This window comes from Heterodontus francisci, chromosome 2 (assembly GCF_036365525.1).
Source record: "Heterodontus francisci isolate sHetFra1 chromosome 2, sHetFra1.hap1, whole genome shotgun sequence".
Classification (NCBI taxonomy): domain Eukaryota; kingdom Metazoa; phylum Chordata; class Chondrichthyes; order Heterodontiformes; family Heterodontidae; genus Heterodontus; species Heterodontus francisci.
This window is the reverse complement of record NC_090372.1, coordinates 8559996-8583384: the sequence shown is the minus strand read 5'-3', so window position 1 is coordinate 8583384 and position 23389 is coordinate 8559996. Positions and strand designations below refer to the sequence as shown.

The 23389-nt window shown below is 41.0% G+C and overlaps 2 protein-coding genes across 3 annotated transcripts in view; one reads left to right on the top strand and one right to left on the bottom strand.

The window, feature by feature from the left end:
- The window catches only part of aste1b (asteroid homolog 1b), a 90943-nt gene extending 77625 nt beyond the window's left edge, over window positions 1-13318 (top strand). The window contains exon 4 of the mRNA XM_068054112.1: window positions 12875-13318. Coding sequence (XP_067910213.1) covers window positions 12875-12971 — 97 coding nt within the window. The 3' untranslated portion in view covers window positions 12972-13318. The remainder of the gene's footprint in view (window positions 1-12874) is intronic.
- Window positions 1-23389, bottom strand: part of atp2c1 (ATPase secretory pathway Ca2+ transporting 1) — a 122399-nt gene that overhangs the window by 44795 nt on the left and 54215 nt on the right. Inside the window, exons 6-10 of one of the 2 annotated variants that reach the window (XM_068054073.1) lie at window positions 21692-21753; window positions 20184-20292; window positions 6565-6720; window positions 6223-6291; window positions 514-589 (exon numbers count right to left, since the gene is read on the bottom strand). In XM_068054073.1, the coding sequence (XP_067910174.1) occupies window positions 514-589; window positions 6223-6291; window positions 6565-6720; window positions 20184-20292; window positions 21692-21753 (472 nt within the window). The remainder of the gene's footprint in view (window positions 1-513; window positions 590-6222; window positions 6292-6564; window positions 6721-20183; window positions 20293-21691; window positions 21754-23389) is intronic. The other variant, XM_068054080.1, reaches the window with a different exon arrangement.

Sequence of the window (23389 nt, the reverse complement as noted above, 5' to 3'; positions counted from 1 at the left end):
TCCTTTCTGCACTTTCTCTAATGCCTTCACATCTTTCCTGAAGTGTAGCACCCAGAACTGGACACAATACTCCAACCGAGGCTGAACCAGTGTAACCACATAATGGAGATATTTAATTCTAAGGAAAGGGGGAGTTTAACAACTGTTATAAATCAATATAGAGTCATGCTAATCTCTAAGCAAGTTTAATTCTTGGTTATTAGCTTAGCCGTATGCTACAATAAGCTTTTGCTCTGTAGTGTTAATCACCTGATAAATAAGCACATCTCCTTTAACAACTTAAAAACCAGGGAAAGTAACATTTTGTAATGATTTTAACATTCAAAGCTTAGTACAGCTTTTGACAAATCCAGCCGAATTGCTGTATTCTTTGTGTATTTGAACTAATGATTTTATATCTCAATCTACATTCCAGTATTTGACATTTAAAAAAAGAAAATCCCATTGTAAGTCAAATCTGACCTCAACAGCACAATTCCAGGCTGATCCAATTTAAATCCAAATTCTTCTTACCTATAATGCCAAATGAATACAGTGAAAGTTGTTTTCCAAGCAGGTCCATGCTTTTCTGTAGTGGTGTTTTAGGGGCCTCAAGAAGAAAACAAATTGGAAGTATAAGTCAATAATTTGAACTGTGATGTATCCAGTTGAAGTCTATGATAACTTTATTTTAAAATGGCTTCCTCTCCCATTCCCCCTTTCAATCACTGATTCCATCATATGGCACTCGCCAAAGTGGCAGCACATAAGAACATGCCAAAGGTCATTTCTCACTGAACCTCTGCTTTTGGGAGGAGCTGTCAAGTGAAGGTGAAGCACTTCCACACTCCAAGGAAATGTAAAATCAGGTGAAGCTGTTCGTGCACCCCTCCCAGTAACAGGTTTCAAAGTAACAGTTTCCTGCTGGATGATGTTCAAGATGGGGAAGGCATTAAAATTCCTCTAAAGAATTTTTCAAAAATTCCTAAGTGAAAAGGTTTCTAACCATTAGGTTGATAACCTCAAAACTAAGTGGGCTTGTTCACCCTCAAGAAATTCTTAGAGTGTTAGCACATCGATGGTGCATATCCATTAAGATATTATACAAAAAATGTAGGTCATTTCATAGAAGTCGACCATTAGGTTCCTCGAACCCGTTGCGTCATTCAATGAGATCATGGCTGACTAGCAGCCTAACACCACATGCCCGCCTTTGCTCCATATCCTTTAACACCTTTGGTCAAGAAAAATCTACCAAAAATTAACAATTTCAAATTCACAATTGATCTAGCATCAACTGCCATTTGCAGAAGAGAATTCCAAACTTCTACCACCCTTTGTGTGCAGATCGGTTTCCAAATTTCACTCAAAGAACAAAGAACAGTACAGCACAGAAACAGGCCATTCGGCCCTCCAAGCCTGCGCCGATCTCGATGCCTGCCTAAACTAAAACCTTCTGCACTTCCGGGGTCCGTATCCCTCTATTCCCATCCTAGTCATGTATTTGTCAAGATGCCTCTTAAACGTCTCTGTGGTACCTGCTTCCACCACCTCCCCTGGCAACAAGTTCCAGGCACTCACCACCCTCTGTGTAAAGAACTTGCCTCGCACATCCCCTCTAAACTTTTCCCGTCACCTTAAACCTATGTCCCCTAGTAACTGACTCTTCCACCCTGGGAAAAAGCTTCTGACTATCCACTCTGTCCATGCCGCTTATAACTTTGTAAACCTCCATCATGTCGCCCCTCCACCTCCGTCGTTCCAGTGAAAACAATCCCAGTTTATCCAACCTCTCCTCATAGCTAATGCCCTCCAGACCAGGCAACATCCTGGTAAACCTCTTCTGTACACTCCTGAAAGATCTGGCTCTAATTTTTAGACTATGCCCCTAGTCTCAGACCTCCCAACAGAAATAGATTCTCTCTAAATACATTAGTGTTTCCCTTAATGTCTTGAAAACATCAATAAAAATGCCTTTAACCTTCTAAATTCCAGGGAATTCAGGTAATCTCTTCTCGTAATTTAACCCTTGAATCCAGGTATAATTCTGGAAAATCTACATTTGACTCCCTCGAAGGCCATTCTACCCTGCCTAAGGTGTGATGCCCAGAACTGCTCACAGTACTCCAAGTGTGATCTAACCAAAGCTTTGCATAGCAAGCATGATCTCCATCCCCTTGTATTTTATTTTATTTCACAAAATATAAATGAAAAATTCCTCATCATAACCTTTATTCTGGTAGCATTATACATCGACAGAACACAATTCTCATGCATTTCAGTTTATGGAGAACTTCAGTATATAAAACAGTTTGCAAAGCTGATGGGAACTAGTTATTTGAACTATATTCTGATGGTGTTTCCCATTAGAACTTATTAATAACACACCAAAATAACTGCTCAAGTGCAAAATAAGTGGTTATAGGGATCATCAATGACTTATCCCATTTTTGTACCTGGACCGTGCTGGGACCAGTGTTTTAGCAAACTGTATAACTAGGGAAGTAGAGAGGGCTTTAAACTAAACAAGCGGTGTTTAGTTTAAAACAAGCCTGGGTAGACGTAACAAACCAAGGAGTATAGTCAAGGCAGGAGAACAGAACAGTAATATAGGAAATGAAGGTCAGAGAATGACAGGAGGGGATGGAGAGAAAAAAACCTAACAACACACCAACAGTCAAGACTAGATGTTACAAAGATAACAAAAAGACAAAACTAAAGGCTCTGTATCCGAATGCACGTAGTATTCATAACAAAGTAGATGAATTGATAGCGCACATTGGAGCAAATAAATATGATCTGATAGCCATTAAGGAGACGTGGCTGCAGGAGGACAAGGATTGGGTCCTGAATATTGAGGGGTATATGACGTTCAAGAAGAATAGGAAGCTAGGTAAAGGTTGAGGGATAGCACTCTTAATCACAGATGGCATTGGTGCAATAGATAGAGATGACCTTGGTTCAGGAGATCAGGATGTAGAATCAGTTTGGTTGGAGATGAGGAATTGTAGGGGAAAGAAGTCATTAGTGGGAGTGGTCTACAGACCCCCTAACAGTAACCATAATGTAGGACGAAGGATACAAGAAGAAATATTGGCTCCTTGTGATAAAGGAATGACAGTAATCATGGGTGATTTTAATCTACATATAAACTGGAAAAATCAGATTGGCAATAGTAACGTGGATGAGAAGTTCATAGAATGCTTTTGATATAGTTTCTTAGAGCAACAAGTTCTGGAACCAGCCAGAGAGCAGGTTATATCAGACTTGGTATTATTTAATGTAATGGGATTAATTAATGACCCGAGAATAAAGGCACCTCTAGGTAGCAGCAACCACAATATGATTGAATTTTGCATCCAGTATTAAAGAGAGAAGAGTGAGTCTAAGACTAGTATTTTAAACTTAAATAAGGGCAACTACGTGGGTATGAAAGCTGAGTTAGCTGAAAAATTCTAAGGGGAGGACCCACCATCCATGGTTAACTAAAGAAGTTAAAAAAAGCACTAAACTTAAGGAAGAGGCATATAATTGCGCAATGATGAGTGGCAGGTTAGATGATTGGTCAGAATATAAAGAACGACAAAGAATGACTAAAAGGTTAATCAGGAGAAAGAAATTAGACTATGAGAGAAAGCTAGCTAGAAATGTAAAAACGGACAGCAAGAGTTTCTACAAGTATTTAAAAAGGGAAAAAGTAAAGTGAGTGTTGGTCCTCTGGAGAGTGAGAATGGGGAGTTAATAGTAGATAATAAGGAAATGGCAGATGAAATGAACCAATATTTTGCTTCTGTCTTCACTATAGAGAATACAAAAAAAATTCCAGTAATAGCTGTAAATCAGGAGGTGGGAGGAAGAGAGGAACTTGGTGAAATTACAATCACCAGGGAAGTGGTACTGAGCAAACTGATGGAGCTGTGGGCTGACAAGTCCCTGGGTTCTGAAAGGCTTCATCCTAGGGTCTTAAAAAAGGTGGCTAATAAGGTAGTAGATGCATTGGTGTTAATCTTTCAAAATTTGCTAGATTCTGGACAAGCTTCCATCAGACTGGAAAATAGAAAATATAACCCCTCTATTCAAGCAGGGGGCAGAGGCAGGGGGTGGCAGAAAACAGGTAACTATAGGCCAGTTAGCTTGACCACTGTTGTGGGGAAGGTGTTAGAATCAATCATTAAGGAGGCTATAGCTGGACACTTAGAAAAACTCAAGGTAATCAGGAATAGTCAGCATGGCTTTGTGAAAGGGAGATCATTTTTAACCAATTTATTGGAGTTCTTTGAGCGAGTAACATGTGCCGTGGATAAAAGGGAGCCTGTTGACATACCGTACTTGGATTTCCAGAAGGCATTTGACAAGATGCCACATAAAAGGTTACTGTAGTGGGTAACATATTAGCATGGATAAAAGATTGGCTGCCTTGCAGAAAATAGAGATTATGCATGAATGGGTCCTTTTCTGATTGGCAGGATGTGATGAGAGGAGTCCTGCGAGGGTCTGTGCTGGGGCCTCAACCTTTTACAATTTATATCAATGACTTAGATGAGGGGAGCGATGGCATGGTAGCTAAATTTTCAGATGACACAAAGATAGGTAGGAAAGTATGTTCTGAAGAGAACATAAGGAGGTTGCAGACCGATATTGATAGGTTGAGTGAATGGGCAAAAATCTGACAGATGGAGTATAATGAGGGAAATGTGAAGTTGTTCACTTTAGCAGGAATAAAAAAGCAGATTATTAATTAAACAGAGAACGACTGCAGAACTCAGAGGTGCAGAGGGAGCTAGATGTTCTAGTGCATGTGTCACAAAAAGTTAGTATACAGGTACAGCAAGTAATAAAGAAGGCTAATGGAATGCTATCCTTTATTATGAGAGGAATTGAAAATAAAAGTAAGGATGTTATGCTTCGGTTATACAGGACATTGGTGAAACCACGTCTTGAATACTGTGTGCAGTTTTGGTCTCCTTATTTAAGGAAGGATGTGAATGTGTTGGAGGTGGTTTAGAGGAGGATTACTAGATTGATACGTGGAATGAGCGGGTTGTCTTTTGAGGAAAGGTTGGACAGACTGGGCTTATTTTCACTGGAGTTTAGAAGAGTGAGGGGAGACTTGATTGAAGTACATAAGATCCTGAACGGTCTTGACAAGGTGGATGTGGAGAGGATGTTTCCTGTTGTGGGGGAGTCCAGAACTAGGGGGCACTATTTTAAAATTAGGGGTCGCCCTTTTAGGACAGAGATGAGTAGAAATTTTTTCTCTCAGACGGTTGTGCGACGTTGGAACTCTCTGCCTCAGAAGGTGGTGGAGGTGGGGTCATTGAATAATTTTAAGGCAGGGGTAGATAGATTCTTGTTTGGCAAGGGAATCATAGGTTATCAGGGATAGATGGGAATGTGGAATTTGAGACATGGTGGACCAGGCTAGAGGGGCCGAATGGCCTACTTCTGCTCCTAATTCCTATGATATCCACAGCAACCAAAAAATCATGTCAGACAAATGACTGGTCATTGTGAAACCTTTCTGAAGTATCAGCTACAATTAGAAAATTACTTTTAGTGAGATGGACCTGGCTCTGAAAATAGTAATGGAAAACAGACAAGTTATTCAAGGAAAAAGAAAACAGAACATTTAAAAATAAGCTAAACAAATGATAAAAAATAGTACAATGCTAACAGGAGAGTACAGAAGCATGAGAGAAAAGGAATAAATAAATTACAGGCATAGTAGGTTACATCATTTTGCATTAAAAATTTGATTAAGTGGATATTTGTCAATTTTTCAGTCATCATGGTACATCTATTACTATATTATGTGATTATTCAACCACATGGTGTGCAATGTGAAGATTTTAGAAGACCCTAGCCTAAGGTACAAAATTCCCGAGATGGAAGATCCAAGAGTTCAATCAATATATATTAGACTACATAATCAATGTAAAGATTATTTAAGACTACAATACTACTGGTAAAACAAAAATCTACCTTTTGGACTACATCTATATTCTAGGAACTTGTCTACCTGAAAAAACTTTTAAATGTAGACTACATTAGCCTTCAATGGCAAAAAATAAAAGTTCTGAGCCAATAATTTTGAAGACATGTATTTATGGAAGCATCATTCTCACCTGCACCTTTACAAATTAGGTCCCACTTTATCCTCGAAAAATGGAAAAACTTAATACTGTAATTTATAAACATACATCAATAATAAATAATACCAAAATGACTAGTTCAAAAACTTACTTCTTCAGCTTGCATCATTTTAAAAACCTCTCCAAATTCAGAGTTTTCTCCTGTCCCTATAACAATACCCTGCAAAACCACACAAGTATTAGAATTTATATGTGACTTTATATGTAATACTATATTTCAGATGTAAGTCAGTTAAGAGGACATGCAGTATATGCTAATAACATTAAGGGAACCAATGGTGCAAAACAAAAATCAAATTGTAAGCTACACAGCAATGTTCTAAAGAATTCTTACTTAAAAACACTTTACTATTTAACCGAGAACTAGCTATCAAACCACACTCCTTCATGTTCATGTTTAACAGAATAAAACTGCGAGTTTAACTTAAATTACCTTAGCCCTGCCACATCTAACCAATGTGCCCATGAAGGCAATATTGTTTCTGGATGTGAGGTCACCATTAGTAGCTGCTGGCTGTGGAGTTGTTGATTTAGAACATGGGGAGGTCTCTCCTGTGAGGCTTGACTCATCAATTGAAATATCCACAACCTTAAGAAAAAGGGACATTAATTCATTAAAAAAAGGTCATTGATGGTCCCTGGCAATTTTTTCTCATCTTTCATTCACAAGTTTTGACAATGCTGACACAGAATATGTTTGCAAACAGCATCACAACTGAGCCTGGTTCTGTACTTACCCAGTGTTCTCACATACGCACTCCTAAAAGAGTGATGTAAACAGGCCACCTCCTGGGCTGCATTTTATTAGCTTGCCGCTGTTCTCGGTAGCGGGCTTCAAAACGTGCGCGGTGCACATGCAAGACGTGCGCTGCGGAGCTGCCACGATATTTTGCATGGCAGCTCATTAACATGGAGGGGAGGGCGCTTCATCCCCAGCAACGGCGTCCGGTACCACCCTGCTGGCACTGGCGCCATTTTTAAAGGGCTTCAAATTCTTACCAGTAATTTTAATGTTTAACGGTACAGGTTTTGCATCAAAATGAAATAAAATTTTATTTACACTTCCAATCTCCTCTCTCTCCCCCCCAATGAATAAATCATTTATTTGTCCTATCACCCTCAAAAATCTAAGTATTCACTCACGACCTTTCCCCCCGAACTTTATTCCTTTTGACCCTCAACCCTTTCCCACCATCCCACAACCTGTTTTCTGCATCTCCCCTCGCTGCGCGCTAAAAAATTCACTACTTCCCCCTCCCCACCAGTGTCACACCTCGGATCTCCAAAGGGGAGGCGGTGGTGTAGTGGTAATGTCACTGGACTAGTAATCTGGAGCCCAAGTTAATGCCCTAGGGACATGGGTTGGAATCCCACCACAGCTGATGGTGAAATTTGAATTCGGTTAATAAATCTGGAATTGGTCTAATGGTGACCATGAAACCATTGCTGATTGTTGTAAAAACCCATCTGGTTCACTCATGTCCTTTAAGGAAGGAAAATCTGCCATCCTTACCTGGTCTGGGCTACATGTGACTTCAGACCTACAGCAATGTGGTTGACTCTAAAATACCCTCTGAAATGGCCTAACAAGCCACTTAGTTCAAGGACAATTAGGGATGGGCAATAAATGCTGGCTCAGCCAGCGACGCCCACATCCCACAAATGAATTTTTAAAAAAGGCACGGTAATTCTGGCCACCGGCTGGAATATCGGCATGGAATGGCCGTCGGGACAACGTAAATGCTTTTGCATGTATTTGAATATTTAGATGAAGGCTCCGCCGCCGAGCGGTGCAGGGGGAATGCTGCCCCAAGGCCTCGTCACCGCCGGTAAAATGCGGTGGGGCTTCCCAGCCTGTGGCGGGCCTCTCCTGGAAATATTTTCCAGGCCCCCCACCACGACCCCCGACGTCGGGGGGCTTATAAAATTCAGCCCATCATGTCACTGTTGTTCAGTAACCCGGTCTTGCATGACCTGGGGGAGTGAATGAAACTGAGAGGACAAGACTAGGGTGGAAAAAGGATGGAGGGAGAAAGAGTGTTTGCCTTCATCATAGGATATATACAAGTGTTTATGTTCTTATAGATTTTAGGACTAAACTGCAGCAATGCCCTTTCAGAACAAACCAACATGATTTCCAACCAGCTAAGCTCATTTAGATTCTAATATCCTGATTCCCCAGAAACAAGTTTTCCAGTGAACAGCTATTTTTTTGTTGCTGAATTTCCACTTACTTAACTTTTGCTTACATTTGAAACTTAAAAATGAATGACAGAAACCATATTAAGAACTGGCAAATATGTTCTGATGTTGTTCCACATGTACTTAATGAAGGTTAAAATAACATGCAGAGGCAAAAATTTAGCACTGCCTAGCAGCAATGCTCCATAGCTGTCCTTTTGCACAATCACAGTGGAGCTCATCTACATTCTACTTAGGATCTCTTGAACTGTAAATGCATTTAAAAAAGCTAAATCTGGGTTGAAAGCTACCACTGCGTAATACTCTTGAGTGGCACTATTCCCCTATAATCATATTAGGCCATTTATTCAAAAGAAATTTGTGCCAAAATGACATTTAAAAGTAGGGGTTATTGACTCTAGAAATCCTAGTCTGGCTTACTAAGTAGTGCTATGGACTTCAGATTTTGTAACATTAAATTAATATTTAAAGCATATTGACTGTAATTCCTATGAACAAACATTCAGTCAGTCACAGTCTAGATTTAATGCTTGAATGCTCATCCTTCTGAGGAAAAAAGCAGCTACAATCACACAAGAACTAGGTCATCAATCAGCTTCTCATGAAAGCACAAAATGGGAAAAAAATTGCCTCATGAACTCAGTAGAATGAAATTAGGCTGACAAAATATTAAACTACATTCAACCAGAAAAAGTGTTTACAGTACACATTTTTGCAATTTTGCCTCCAAAATGCAGGACAACCTACAACTCTGCTTTTGTTGTTTAACTTTGTTCAACCTTTTGTTTTAAAGGTTGCAGTTTTCTTAACCTGGAATAAATGGCGAACGGGTACTCCAGATTGACAAAAAAATGGTTCCTCCATCAAGGAAATCAGATGATATAAAAATCAAATGGGCTTTTATGAACCACTCTGGTGAAATCCTCTTTTCCTTCTTGGTAGCAGATGCAATAATATAATTGCTAATCAGGATATTTTCAGCTAATTAAGCCCTCAGTGACAAATGTCACAATGTGATACAAGTTTGGTTGAATAATGATCTGCAGTAACAAGTAGAAAATAACAGGAGCACCAATGTTCAATGAAATGACAAAGGTACACAGCAGGTTAGCTGGCATCTAAAAGAAACGACAAATCAATGTTTCAGGTGTAATCCTTCATCTGAACTGAAACAAAGATAATTTGCCGATGAGACCAAACTTGGAGGTATGGCAGACAGTGAGGATGATATCAATCAACTGCAACAGGACATTGCTAGGCTAGCAGAATGGGCAGATAAGTGGCATATGGAATTTAGTAAAGAAATCTGAGGTGATGCATTTAAGGCAAAAGGGATAGGGGAGAGGTAATATAGACTAAATGACTGAAGAACGTACAGGGACAGAGAGAACTGAGGGTTCATGTGCCTACATCTTTAGAGGTGGCAGGACATATTGAGAGCAGTTGGGACCCTGGGCTTCATAAATAGAGGTATTGAGTACAAAAGCAGATAGATTATGCTGAATCTTTTTAAAGTTCTGGCTTAGCCCAAACTGGAGTACTGCAACCAGTTCTGGTCACCACACTTTAGGAAGGACGTGAGGGTCCTTGAGAGGGTGCAGAGATTTACCAGAATGGTTCCAGGGATGAGGGAATTTAGCTGTTTGGTTGGAGAAGCTAGGGTTGCTCTCCTTAGAGCAAAGGAGATTGAGGAGAGATTTGATAGAGGTGTACACGATTCTGACAGGTTTGGATAGGTTAGACAAAGAAAAGCTATTCCCATTAGCTAATGGTACAGATTTAAGGTTTTGGGCAAGAGATGTAGTGGGGACGTGAGGAAGAACCTTTTTATGCAGTAAATGGTAATTGACCTGGAACACTCTGCCTACAAGGGTGGTGGAAGTGCAGACAATGAATGATTTCAAAAGGAAATTGGATGGGCATGCGAGGGAAATAAACTTACAGGGCTACAGTAACAGAACTGGGGAATGGGACTGATTGGATTGCTCTGCAGAGAGCTGGCATGGACTCGATGGGCCGAATGGCCTCCTTCTGTGCCATTATGACTATGACTAAGTATCTTGGTACATTAGGATAAATGGAAAGAGAAAGGGAAGGCGAAGAAATAACAAGTACTCTGATTACAGATACTAAATGGTTTAAATGATCTGCAAACTTATTAGAAAACCTTTTGATTATACAAGTAGAAATAGTTAAAAAATTAAAAAGATATGAGACAGGCCCACAAACACAAAACATGTAACAGAATTGGGAAAATTCCAGAAAGAATAAAAACCTTAAAAGAAACAATCCAGTCACAAAGAACATCTTAGTCTTCCCTCCAATCTCTGCTTTCTGCAGAGACCATTTCCTCCAGGACACCCTTGTCCATACTGCTATCATTTGTACTTTAGCTGTTATTCCCCAGCATATGCTGCCATGTATGAAGGTAAAACACCTGTCTATTGACCTCCTCCCACATTCACTATCCAAAGCTCCAAATATATCTTCCATGTGAGACATAAACTTGCATATATTTCCTCCAATCATGAATACTATATTCGCTGCACATGATGTGGTTTCCTCTACATTGAGGCCAAACCTAGATTAGCAGACCACTTCGCTGAGCACTTCTAATATGTTTGCACATGTAACCCTCACCTCCCTGTGGCTCACAATACCTTTTCCATTCCTACACTGACCTCTCAGTCTCTACCTATACTGTTGCAACCAGGCCCAATGCAAGCTCAAGAACAGTTGCTCAGTTTTCTCTTGAACACTATATGACTTTGGTCTAAACTTTAAATAACTTCAAATTTCAATTATAGTCTCTATTTTCTTTACAAACAGTGCTGGCAAAGTGGACAAGATAATGACGTGAATTGGAATACAGTGCTGATGTTGTGTTGACTTGTTTGTTGACCACTTTTTGGGACAGGTGGACCCACTGTGGCTTTGCCAGAAGCTCTGTTTTCATTTCTTTCTTCTAGCCCTTGTAGATTTTGTTCAATTCTTTCTCCCCTGATGGCGAGTGTGTGCCTTGTTTATTCTATAGCAGCAACTCCTGAATGGCAGACTTGAAGCAAATCGATCCATCTTATTATTTATTGTTATTCAAATCCTCTTTGCTATAGCACCAACTCGAGAATACTTATTAAAATGATTTTCCAAATTAAAATTCATAGCCAAATGCTGTCTTCCATTGCTGTGCCTCAGACACAAATTGCAGCCAGAGATGGTGTTACTGTAAACATTAGGATTTAAGTCTTTTTAGTCAAATAGGATCAAATAAGGGTAAACCATCTTTCTCTCCTCACATTGTTTCCTCCCTTTGCAAGTTCCCCACTCTCCCAGTGCCTCCCACAGTCAATAAAGTGGGGGAGGTATTCTATTTCCTTGGCCACGACTAATGTTGCTTTTAGCCAGCTGCCATAAACAGTACAAGAACAACTTAGCAGAGACGCCTTATCCGATCTTTGCTTGCTCATTTTAGGATATATCAGGGAGGCTAAATTAGACAGTCACCAAAATTGGGCACAGGGATTGCATTGCCCACATCCATTCAATGTAACGCCAACCTTGTGCTGCCTGCTCATTTGAATGACTGCTACATTCAGCCAGCACTAACTGTGCTGTTCACCGGCTACACAAATTAGCAGGGGCCCCAAAATCATAACTTGGTAGCGCCAGTTAAAACTAGCCTGGACCTCTTAAAGGAAAGTGCACAGCAGCCGGAGCAGGTGCTGGATGTTGTGCAGGAAGTGAATCTGCCCTAGGCAACAGTGAAGAATGACACAACATGGGAGAGTGCAGGCTCCAAAGTTTTCAGATACTGCACTAAAGGTCTTGGTGGAGGAGGTGGAAAGTAGGATAGAAGTCCTGCATCCATAGGGACCCTGGAGGTCCTCCAGACACACACTGAAAAGGCAGTGGGAGCTGTTAGCTGTGCAGATCAATGCCAGGAGTCAAACCCCAAGGAAAAGTTCAATGACCTCACAAGTGCTCAAGGTCAGTGAATGCACCAAACTACCAACTTCACCACTTGCCTCAGATACTGCTCAACTCACTACACCCCCAATAATCTCTTATCAATCAGGACTCTTACATAGCATCCATATACTTCACCTCACCCTCATCTAACATGGTTGCAAGCCTCACAATCACATCTCACAGCATGCAAATTCTTCCAGCTATTCATCTGTGACAGCCACATCACTTAAAGACATTGCACAACACTTACTGGCACACTTTCCCCTCTCTTGCAAGACAAGATGGCATACAATCAGAGGCAGCTGGTACCAACTAGAGGGGTTGCCTGCATGTTCTAACCCCCATGGAGGAGACAATGCTAGCCATTCCTGGGATGCCCATTGCTGAGGTCAGTGGAGGGGCTGAAACCATTGAGTATGACGGTATCTTCACACCTAATTCTCCTTCTCAAATCCCACTTTCCTCTCCCACGTTCGCTTCTGATTTACAAGTTGCAATTGGTGTAAATGCGCACTCCTGACTTTCCCCTGCTCCCGCACCATAACCTTACCCTTATGCCTTTGTCCCTTCAGACACTCAAAAAAGCGGAACCTGGCCAGGCAGTGGAGGAACACAAAATGGAGAATGAAGACGATGACACAGCACCGTCCCTTGATTTCACACTGGTGAAACAGCGGGCACAATTGGCCTGCAGCCAGAGGAGAGAGGCAAAGATAATGCAGGTGCCAACTCATTGGAGGCTGGGATCGCACATAGATTCTGCTGCAGAGGCCTCAGAGGGGCGCTTCGATGGGGCAGGGTACAGAATGTGGGGACAGATCAAAAGTAAGCTAATCAGCTAACAAACTAACTGTGCAGTTGTGGAGCCAATTTATAAAAAATAACAAGCAGAAGCTAACAGGACAGCTGCAGATAGCTTAATAGTAGCCTATTGTTTAATAATCAGCCTAACAGTTCAAGGAGGGGGGATGTGAAACTACTGAAATAAGATGCAGAAATAAAATGCTGGGACGAATGAACCAATCATGCACTGATAATAGAAGTCTGCAAACACTCAAACAAGTGGGGGGAGGGGGGGGCGTTACTAGTTTTGTTTGAATAACTAGAAGAAAGGCTTGCTGTAGTGAGCACGTGTTCTTTTGTTTTGCTTTTTGTTCCTTTTGTATCCTTGCAATGTAACAACCATATACTGCAATAAAGTTTCTAAAAGTTACGGTCGGACTCGTCTCTCTTTGTAACTGATGGGATCCAACAAGAAAAGCTAATGGGTATGCACAATGAAATGCTTGGTGCATTGGGAAGCCTGTGGTCAATGAAAAGGAGCATGGAGGAGTCCAGCACCAACTTGGAACAGGGCTTTGCGCAGAGCTTGGAGCCCATCCTTTCCAGCACAGAAGTGGCAACCAACTCAGTTCGCATACTTGTGGAACTAACCATGAGGCAGCGTCTGATGGCTGATGTCGCAACTTCCGCTGCAGTAGAAGCAGCTGCCACCCAACGTCAGTGCTGCAGTTGTTATGACGGAGGCGGGAGGAATGCACTGTTTCTCTAGTTCCACTTCTCCACAGTTCACAACATATAGTTAATTTTTTTTCTCAGTTACTGATACTGTCAATCATAAACTCTATTTTTATTCCAGAACAAAATACACCAACCAGGTTTCTTTAATAAACAGCAGTTTATTATAAATCAAGACATAACTGGTAATGAAGCAAAGCATTAACACACAGATTGAAATATAAAAGTTCCCTTTTTACCTTAACCCCTCACACACACATATACACCAGTTAACCGAAAAAAAGAGATTTACTCTTTAGAGTTCTATTACAAAAAAAAGACAAAAAGAGTACTTTGGCCAGATACTTTCTAATTCTTGAAGAAAAAAAGAGAAATGGAAGATGTCAGATGTCCTTGGTTTTGGTTTGGCGTCCCAAGTACGCATCGACGGCTGTCACTGGGATCTTCCTAGAACAGTTCTTATCAGGCGACATTGAAGATCAGTTTGGGCAGGCTTTCCAGGAAAAATGCCACAATAGGGGTTTCAGGCAGTTTCTTACACTTGCTTCTCAGAGCTTCTCAAAGAGATGGAAAACTGGCAGGCTTTTCAAAGACCTGGAACAGACTGCGTTGGGGTTTGCTCCCTTGGCAAGTTTTCTCCAACTGTCTTTTTAACACTGTCCATATCCCAACTCACTCCGAAATGAAACAAAAAAAAAAAAGTCACAAGATTCAAGCCTCCTGACCCCAATAAATTTTGACCTGTCACTTCCTTGTAAACATCTTTCCCCAACTCAAAGAAAAACCCTGCTGGGTAATTATCTGAAGACAGGTGCCTTCCAGTAAGGGCTTGCTTTTAAGCACTCCTTGATTCTTCTAGTATCTGGTTGTTTACAAGCTCAGTCCTCACACCTTAAACCTATGTCGCCTTGTAACTGACTCTTCCACCCTGGGAAAAAGCTTCTGACTTTCCACTCTGTCCATGCCACTCATAACTTTGTAAACCTCTATCATGTCGCCCCTCCACCTCCGTCGTTCCAGTGAAAACAATCTGAGTTTATCCAATCTCTCCTCATAGCTAATACCCTCCAGACCAGGCAACATCCTGGTAAACCTCTTCTGTACCCTCTCCAAAGCCTCCACGTCCTTCTGGTAGTGTGGCGACCAGAATTGCACGCAATATTCCAAGTGTGGCCTAACTAAGGTTCTGTACAGCTGCAGCATAACTTGCCAATTTTTATACTCTATGTCCCTCTTATATATTTCAATAAGGTCAACTTTCATTCTTCTAAACTCCAATGAGTCTCGGCCAAACCTTCTCAACCTTTCCCTATAGGACAGCCTATTCATCCCAGGAATCAGCCTAGTGAACCGTCTCTGAACTTCCTCCAATGCAAGCATATTTCTCCTTAAATAAGGAAACCAATACTGTATGCAGTAATCTAGGTGTGCTATCATCAACACCCAGTGCAGTTGTAGCAAGACCTCCCCACTTTTATACTCCATCCCCCTTGCAATACAGGGTTTAAAGCCAGTGTTTATTTGTTCAGTTTGTTCCGAAGAAGGGTCACTGACCCGAAACGTTAACTCTGCTTCTCTTTCCACAGATGCTGCCAGACCTGCTGAGTGAATCCAGCATTTCTTGTTTTTGTTTCAGATTTCCAGCATCCGCAGTATTTTGCTTTTATTCACCAGTATGGTGCCTGGCACGACTTGCCCCACAATTGTGCCTGCATGCCACACACACTCTTTTAAAACTATAAGGACACTCAGAGTACCCAAAAAACACCCGTTAACGAGGCCAATTTCTCACCCTAGATCTCCAGCTAACATTGTCATCTACAGTGCAGCTCAGATTGGGCATTCTACTCCTTGGGACTGCACCAACATCCCTTTTGAAAATAGCAATAAATAATGCACTTAAACCAAGTAAATAATACAAGTTCACTAAACATTATAAGTTTTTATTCATATATAAGTAGCAAGAGGGTAACTAGAGAAAGGATTGGCCCACTCAAGGACAAAGGAGGAAAGTTATGCGTGGAGCCAGAGAAAATGGGTGAGATTCTAAATGAGTACTTTGCATCGGTATTCACCGAGGAGAGGGACATGACGGATGTTGAGGTTAGGGACAGATGTTTGATTACTCTAGGTCAAGTCGGCATAAGGAGGGAGGAAGTGTTGGGTATTCTAAAAGGCATTAAGGTGGACAAGTCCCCAGGTCCGGATGGGATCTATCCCAGGTTACTGAGGGAAGCGAGAGAGGAAATAGCTGGGGCCTTAACAGATATCTTTGCAGCATCCTTAAACAGGGGTGAGGTCCCGGAGGACTGGAGAATTGCTAATGTTGTCCCCTTGTTTAAGAAGGGTAGCAGGGAAAATCCAGGTAATTATAGACCGGTGAGCCTGACGTCAGTGGTAGGGAAGCTGCTGGAGAAGATACTGAGGGATAGGATCTATTCCCATTTGGAAGAAAATGGGCTTATCAGTGATAGGCAACATGGTTTTGTGCAGGGAAGGTCATGCCTTACCAACTTAATAGAATTCTTTGAGAAAGTGACAAAGTTGATTGATGAGGGAAGGGCTGTAGATGTCATATACATGGACTTCAGTAAGGCGTTTGATAAGGTTCCCCATGGTAGGCTGATGGAGAAAGTGAAGTCGCATGGGGTCCAGGGTGTACTAGCTAGATGGATAAAGAACTGGCTGGGCAACAGGAGACAGAGAGTAGCAGTAGAAGGGAGTTTCTCAAAATGGAGACGTGTGACCAGTGGTGTTCCACAGGGATCCGTGCTGGGACCACTGTTGTTTGTGATATACATCAATGATTTGGAAGAAAGTATAGGTGGTCTGATTAGCAAGTTTGCAGACGACACTAAGATTGGTGGAGTAGCAGATAGTGAAGGGGACTGTCAGAGAATACAGCAGAATATAAATAGATTGGAGAGTTGGGCAGAAAAATGGCAGATGGAGTTCAATCAGGGCAAATGCGAAGTGATGCATTTTGGAAGATCCAATTCAAGAGTGAATTATACAGTAAATGGAAAAGTCCTGGGGAAAATTGATGTACAGAGAGATTTGGGTGCTCAGGTCCATTGTTCCCTGAAGGTGGCAATGCAGGTCAATAGAGTGGTCAAGAAGGCATACGGCATGCTTTCCTTCATCGGACGGGGTATTGAGTACAAGGGTTGGCAGGTCATGTTACAGTTGTATAAGACTTTGGTTCGGCCACATTTGGAATACTGCGTGCAGTTCTGGTCGCCACATTACCAAAAGGATGTAGATGCTTTGGAGAGGGTGCAGAGGAGGTTCACCAGGATGTTGCCTGGTATGGCGGGCGCTAGCTATGAAGAGAGGTTGAGCAGATTGGATTATTTTCATTAGAAAGACGGAGGTTCAGGGGGGACCTGATTGAGGTGTACAAAATCATGAGAGGTATAGACAGGTTGGATAGCAAGAAGCTTTTTCCCCAGAGTGGGGGATTCAATTACTAGGGGTCACGAGTTCAAAGTGAGAGGGGAAAAGTTTAGGGGGGATATGCGTGGAAAGTTCTTTACGCAGAGGGTGGTGGGTGCCTGGAACGCGTTGCCAGCGGAGGTGGTAGACGCGGGCACGATAGCGTCTTTTAAGATGTATCTAGACAGATACATGAATTGGCAGGAAGCAAAGGAGATACAGAACCTTAGAAAATAGGCGACATGTTTAGATAGAGGATCTGGATCGGCGCAGGCTTGGAGGGCCGAAGGGCCTGTTCCTGTGCTGTAATTTTCTTTGTTCTTTTAGCAGAGTTCATTGCATAGATATCATTACTTAGTTCCCTAAGCTGGCTCCAAAGTCCATCAGCCTGTTACTTATCTGGTTTGATGAGACGGTCTGTATATTGTTCATCAATTTCTTGTCTGAATATCTAACATGGAGGTTCTTACTAAAAGTCTTATTTAATTTTTGTGCTAAACCAGTCATGTGTGTAAATGGGGATGTTAATGGATAATTCTGAACCAAAATGTGTAATGATGTCAGACTAATGGTAACAGCGTTAAAGTGCAGACTTGCAAACAGATTTGTTTCACGTATTCCATTACATCTATACAATTATACAGGTGCACAGCCTTAATGTGCTAAAGAATTCGCAAAAAAGGTGGTAAGCAGCTAAGACCAACAGCTGAATAAAATAATTAGGTAAGGACTGGAAAGCCCAACTTTGCAGTAAATCACATTATGCAAAAATCTGAAAAAGGAACTAAATGGTGCAGCATGAAATCCCTTTCACCTCCGAGGCTTGGGTTTTATTCTGACAATAGCCTCCACACTACTGAAAAGTCAAACTGAAGCCAAAGTCCAGTAGCAAAACCTTAACCAAATCAAGATCAGCAAAGAAAAGTTATACACCGCCTTTATCAGCTTGATCCTGAGAAACACACTGGTCCAGATGGTGTAGGAGTTTGGCTTCTAAACATTTTAGCTGACTTACCAGTTGATCCCTTTCCTCACTCGTTTCAAACTGTGCCTGTCAACTGGTTTTCTCATCTAAGCAAAAAGCAGAAAAGATTGTGTCTATCCATAAACAAGGATCAGCATCAGACCCAGACCCACTATCTACTGATAATTGTCAAAGCTTGCGGCAATAAGCAGCTGCTGCATCACCTCAATTGCAACACATTAACCTAGTTGCCAATTTAGCTACAGAGCAAATGAGTCAACTTGCACCACAAAATTATAACACAAAAGTGATTCTGACATTTGATGGGATGAGGTGGGCCCACTTCATGCCTAAGACCACCCATGACACTATTAACAACAGGCAGTACTCTATATATAATGACAGAGACCAATACTTAAATGAGACCTTCAAGTTCAGAGGAAGAACCTACAAGCTGGTGAGTTACATTTCAGATTTCTGCATTAAACCTGAAATATCTACAAGCAACGGAGCTTTATATACTACTTCTGCCTGCAAAACTCTCTCTCAGTTAGGGCTGTTACTTACAACTCTTTCTCTTTTATGTAGATTTTCAACAAGGATTGCTAGATCATATATTAAGCCATGGGAAGGCTCTGGTCGCCATGAACATGTCAGCACAAGTTCTGAGTCTTTTGTGATCTCAAGGTCAGTTTTGAGGGATGTCTTCATAAACGATGCCTTCATTCTACCACATTGTGCCAGCAACATTAAAAATAAATCAAATAATGTCTACTTGCAACATCAGAATCTGAACCACTTTAATACTGCAATTCACACACCTATTTTTGTACAATTAAAAAAATGTCTTCACAAGACATATGTGATTTTCAAAGATAGGGATGACACTGCTGGAATATAGGAACAGGGGAAGGCCGTTCAACCCATTGAGCCTGTGCCACCATTCAACTAAGTCATGGCTGATCAGCACCTCAGCACCATTTACCTACCGTAGCTCCATACCACTTGATACTCTTACCTAACAAAAATCTATCAATCTCAGTTTTGAAAGTTCCATCCGTCCCAGCATCCACTGCTTTATAGGGGAGAAAATACCAGATTTCAACTGCCATTTGTGTTTAAAAGTCCTTTGTGATTTCCCTCCTAAATGGCCTGACTCTAATTTTTAGGACCAGGCCCCCTTGTTCTTGATTCTCCAACCTGGTCCCAGAAGAAATGGTTTCTCTGTATCTGCTCTTTTCAAATCCTTTTAACATTCTAAACAACTCAAATCAGTTCATCCCTCAATATCCTATATTCGAGGGAATAAAGGTCAATTTTATGCAACCTGCCCTCATAAGTTAACCCTCTAAGCACCAGTATTATTCTAGTGAATCCGCACTGTACCCGCCCCCCACACTCCCTTTCACCCCCAAGGCCAATATGTCCTTCCTTAGGTCCAATGCCCAAAACTGAACACAGTATTCCAGAAGGGGTCTGATCAAGACTCGATAAAACTGGGACATTATTTGATATTCCATTATTCTGCAGTGATAATACCAATTCTTCTAACAATGTAAAAGTCTACTATTGTACCTCAGTCTTGTGTTAGCATTTTAACCTCAAAAGTACCCATCTTTCAATGCATCAATGTGACATTTTCCTTTCAAAAATCCACCAGATTGGCCTCACCTAATAAAGCTACAGAATAAGTGTAACTACAAAAGTCTACGGGTATTTCCTGTTGGGAACTGATTAGGAAATGGACTGATGCCAATATCACTGAGGACCCATAACAGCAAAAGAGATATGGTCAGAGAACTGAAAGACCAATGTTCTAATACAACATGACACACTAAAAATAATTTCAAACAATATGCATGTAATTTTGAATTTTCTACATAGATTCAAAGACGAAATTGTGGAACGAACTACACATGTAACATCAGCAACAAAAACCTTACTCCAGGAGACCAGTATAATACCTCAAACAAACGTAGATCAGCAGGGACTTTATCACCAACACGCAAACACACCGTATCTCCCGGTACCAGCTCTCGGGCAAGCAAGTGCTCCATCTTTCCTTCCCGTATACTAGTGTAAAAAGAAACACAAGTCAAAACAAAACACTGCTGGGACCAATTCATTATATTTATCACATTTCCTTTAGTATGTGAATTTTTGTTCTCATCAAGCAGAGGAACATTAGTGCTGGGAATGAAACTTTATCTTTTTCTGGAAGTCTGCGTTTTAGCATCATGCACTCCCAGGTTACATACAGCAAGGTTTAGATTTACAGTAAAGCTCGCCCTTAAGCTGTTCCAAAATTGTGCCTACTGCACTAGTTGTGACATTTTTGATTTTCCACACCATCCATTCCTGTGGTCACTCGCTGGATTCACGCTAAATCAAGGGTAGTTTTGTGTTGTAGACTCATGACCACTAGGAACTGACTGAAATGAAGAATGCTTACAGTCAGCTACAGAAGAAACTTTCATCATTAGTTTGTGCTATGTCCCAGAGGGGAAAAGGATATTACCAAACTTATTGTGGTATCCAGTTCCCAAATTTATTTTGTTTTATTGTGCTAACTTTATGAAAGTGTACATCAAAATAACCATCAAAAATAGATTGATGCTTTCTCTACAAGAGCAAAGTACTGTGGATGCTGGAAATCTGAAATAAAGACAGAAAATGCTGCAAATATTTAGCAGATCTGGGAGCATCTGCTGAGAGAGAAACACAGTTAACGTTTCAGGTCAATGACCTTTCATCAGAGTGCTGACAAAAGGTCACTGACCTGAAGTGTCAACTCTCTTTCTCTCTCCACAGATGTTGCCAGACCTGCTAAGTATTTCCAGCATTTTCTGTTTGGGGCTTTTTCTTTCTTCTGCTGAAGTATAAAGTCTGTACACATGCATAGTCCAACAAAGTCACTGGTTAACAATTAGGAGTGGAGGACCTCAGTGATTTTTCCCTTTCCAACTTAGAGGTTCTGAGGTCAATTGTAGTAACCACCCTGGCTCAGGAGATGAAGTATCTCAGCACTGACCAGTAATTGAGCTTGGTACCTTCCGGTTCATATAGCCCAGTTACGAGAGTCTTTACTAGCTAAGCATTTAGGTGGTCAGCTGGTGGGGTTTGCAGGGCTGTGGTTGCGAGGGAGGCGAGTGTTTTCTGGAATAAATGGTTGATTTAGCAACAGCTATGTACACTAGGTAAATCACATGAACCAACAAATGCATAGCATGGCAGCAATCTCCTTCCTGGTTTTTTACCAATTACATAAAACAGCAACCTGATTCTCATGGCTTAGTTGATGTCACAAGAACAAAACTGGAACTAACAGCCAATAAATAGCCTCCCATGTTCCATGGTAATTACATTGCTCAGCTCACATATGCTGCTGCATATATTAGCCACTAAGGAACCTATTTACACTCCCCCAAGGAAGAGGACAAAATAGGATTTTGCTTAAAAGTAAAAATCATACCAATGGCATTCTGGGGGAACCAATTTGCTCAGTTCTTCAAGAGATTTTTCAGACCGATATTCCTGTAGGAAATGAGCAAAAATAATAAAGTAATGCTATCACACATGAAACATACAACATAGTAAATTGTGTATGTGGGCACGCACAAGGTCATAATATATTCATATTACACAGCACGATTCTATCTCCATCGAGCTGCCCCTTGACCTCTTCACACTGTCCACTTTAAAGGCCTCCCTAAAAACTCAATAATAAGCATTTTACTCTTTGTAAAAGACTTCTGTTTTTGCTTCTAACTTACTACTTTTGATCTAACTTTTGGGCATGGTGTTTGTCAGCAGAATCTCTTTGCTGTAGGGACCATTACTGGCTTAGTGGTAGTGCTCTTGTCTAAGTCAGAGAGTTGTGGGTTCCAAGAATCCTACTCCCATATGAGGCTAAAATTGTTATATTACTTGATCCAGTTTTGTTATGCTGTTTATCAACCTCAGCAACTGAATAAAAAAGAGCATATGGGAGCAAAGCTTGAGAATTTACAATAGCCATCCCAACCTTTCAACTTAATTGCATTTTTGTAACCAGAGGTATACATCACATTCTGCAAAATCCACTTTAATTTTGTGGAACCTCTCTGCTGACCCCCATTCTAGCTGCTTTTGCATGGACGGTCAGTGTGGATGCAGGCCACCAGTACGTTATCTGTTGTTTCTACGCAATGATGCTAAAACTGAAGGATTACCTATTGTATTGTCATCACTGCAGGTTCCAAAAAAATCATTTTCAGTTAGAGAAATTCTTCAACCAGTGCAATGTTGTATATAAACCAAACAAACCTGCATTCTCCAGCATATTAGTTTGGCTGAAAACCCATCAAAATACAGCAAGTGTTTTCTGTTAGACTGTGTATTCATTTAGTTATTACAATATGTCAGTCCAGTCTGACATTATTGACTGCAATGTAATTCTTTTATTTATTTATTTATTAAGAGTACAGGCCAAAACCCCTAAGATTTGTGACAGTCTCCTTGGAGACAGAAGTAATTCTGGGTAGTTGCGCACACTTGACAGAAAATAAAATGCATGGCCAACATTTTTAAGTCATGTTTCAACCTTCAAAGTGCAAAGTACAACTTTAATTAGAGTTACTTAGAATATGTAATAATCAGCATTTCTAAGAAAATTTCTTACCTAAGCCAATGTCTTTAGTGTTATGCCAATAAGCTTTTTGTGCAATACCGTTAATTCGTTGTCACAAATTTTCAGGCCCAGAGAGAGACCCATGACAACCAGTGCTATACCCTGGCTCAAAATACTGGAAAATGGCCAAATTAATCCCCATTATTTTTAAAAAGAGTCAACAGAAATACCTGCAAGCTATACTCCCAGGTTTAACATCTGCTGTAGGGGAAACTTGTGAAACTATTTTCTGGATGCCCGTAGAGAAAAATATCTGATCAGTATGGATTCAGGAAAGAGGGGGTCAATTTCTGGCATAGATTATGTAAGGTGATAAATTAAGGAAGCTGAGCTTTCTTCTCGTTGGAAAGGTGGAGACTTTGAAATGATCTAATCAAGCTTTTTGTGATTGAAGGCAACTGACAAAAGTGATCCAATCCAATTTTCATTACTTTGAAGGACTGGGGGAGGAGGAGAGCTACACAGTATAGTACCATATTGTCCTTCTACCTCTGTGGCCTT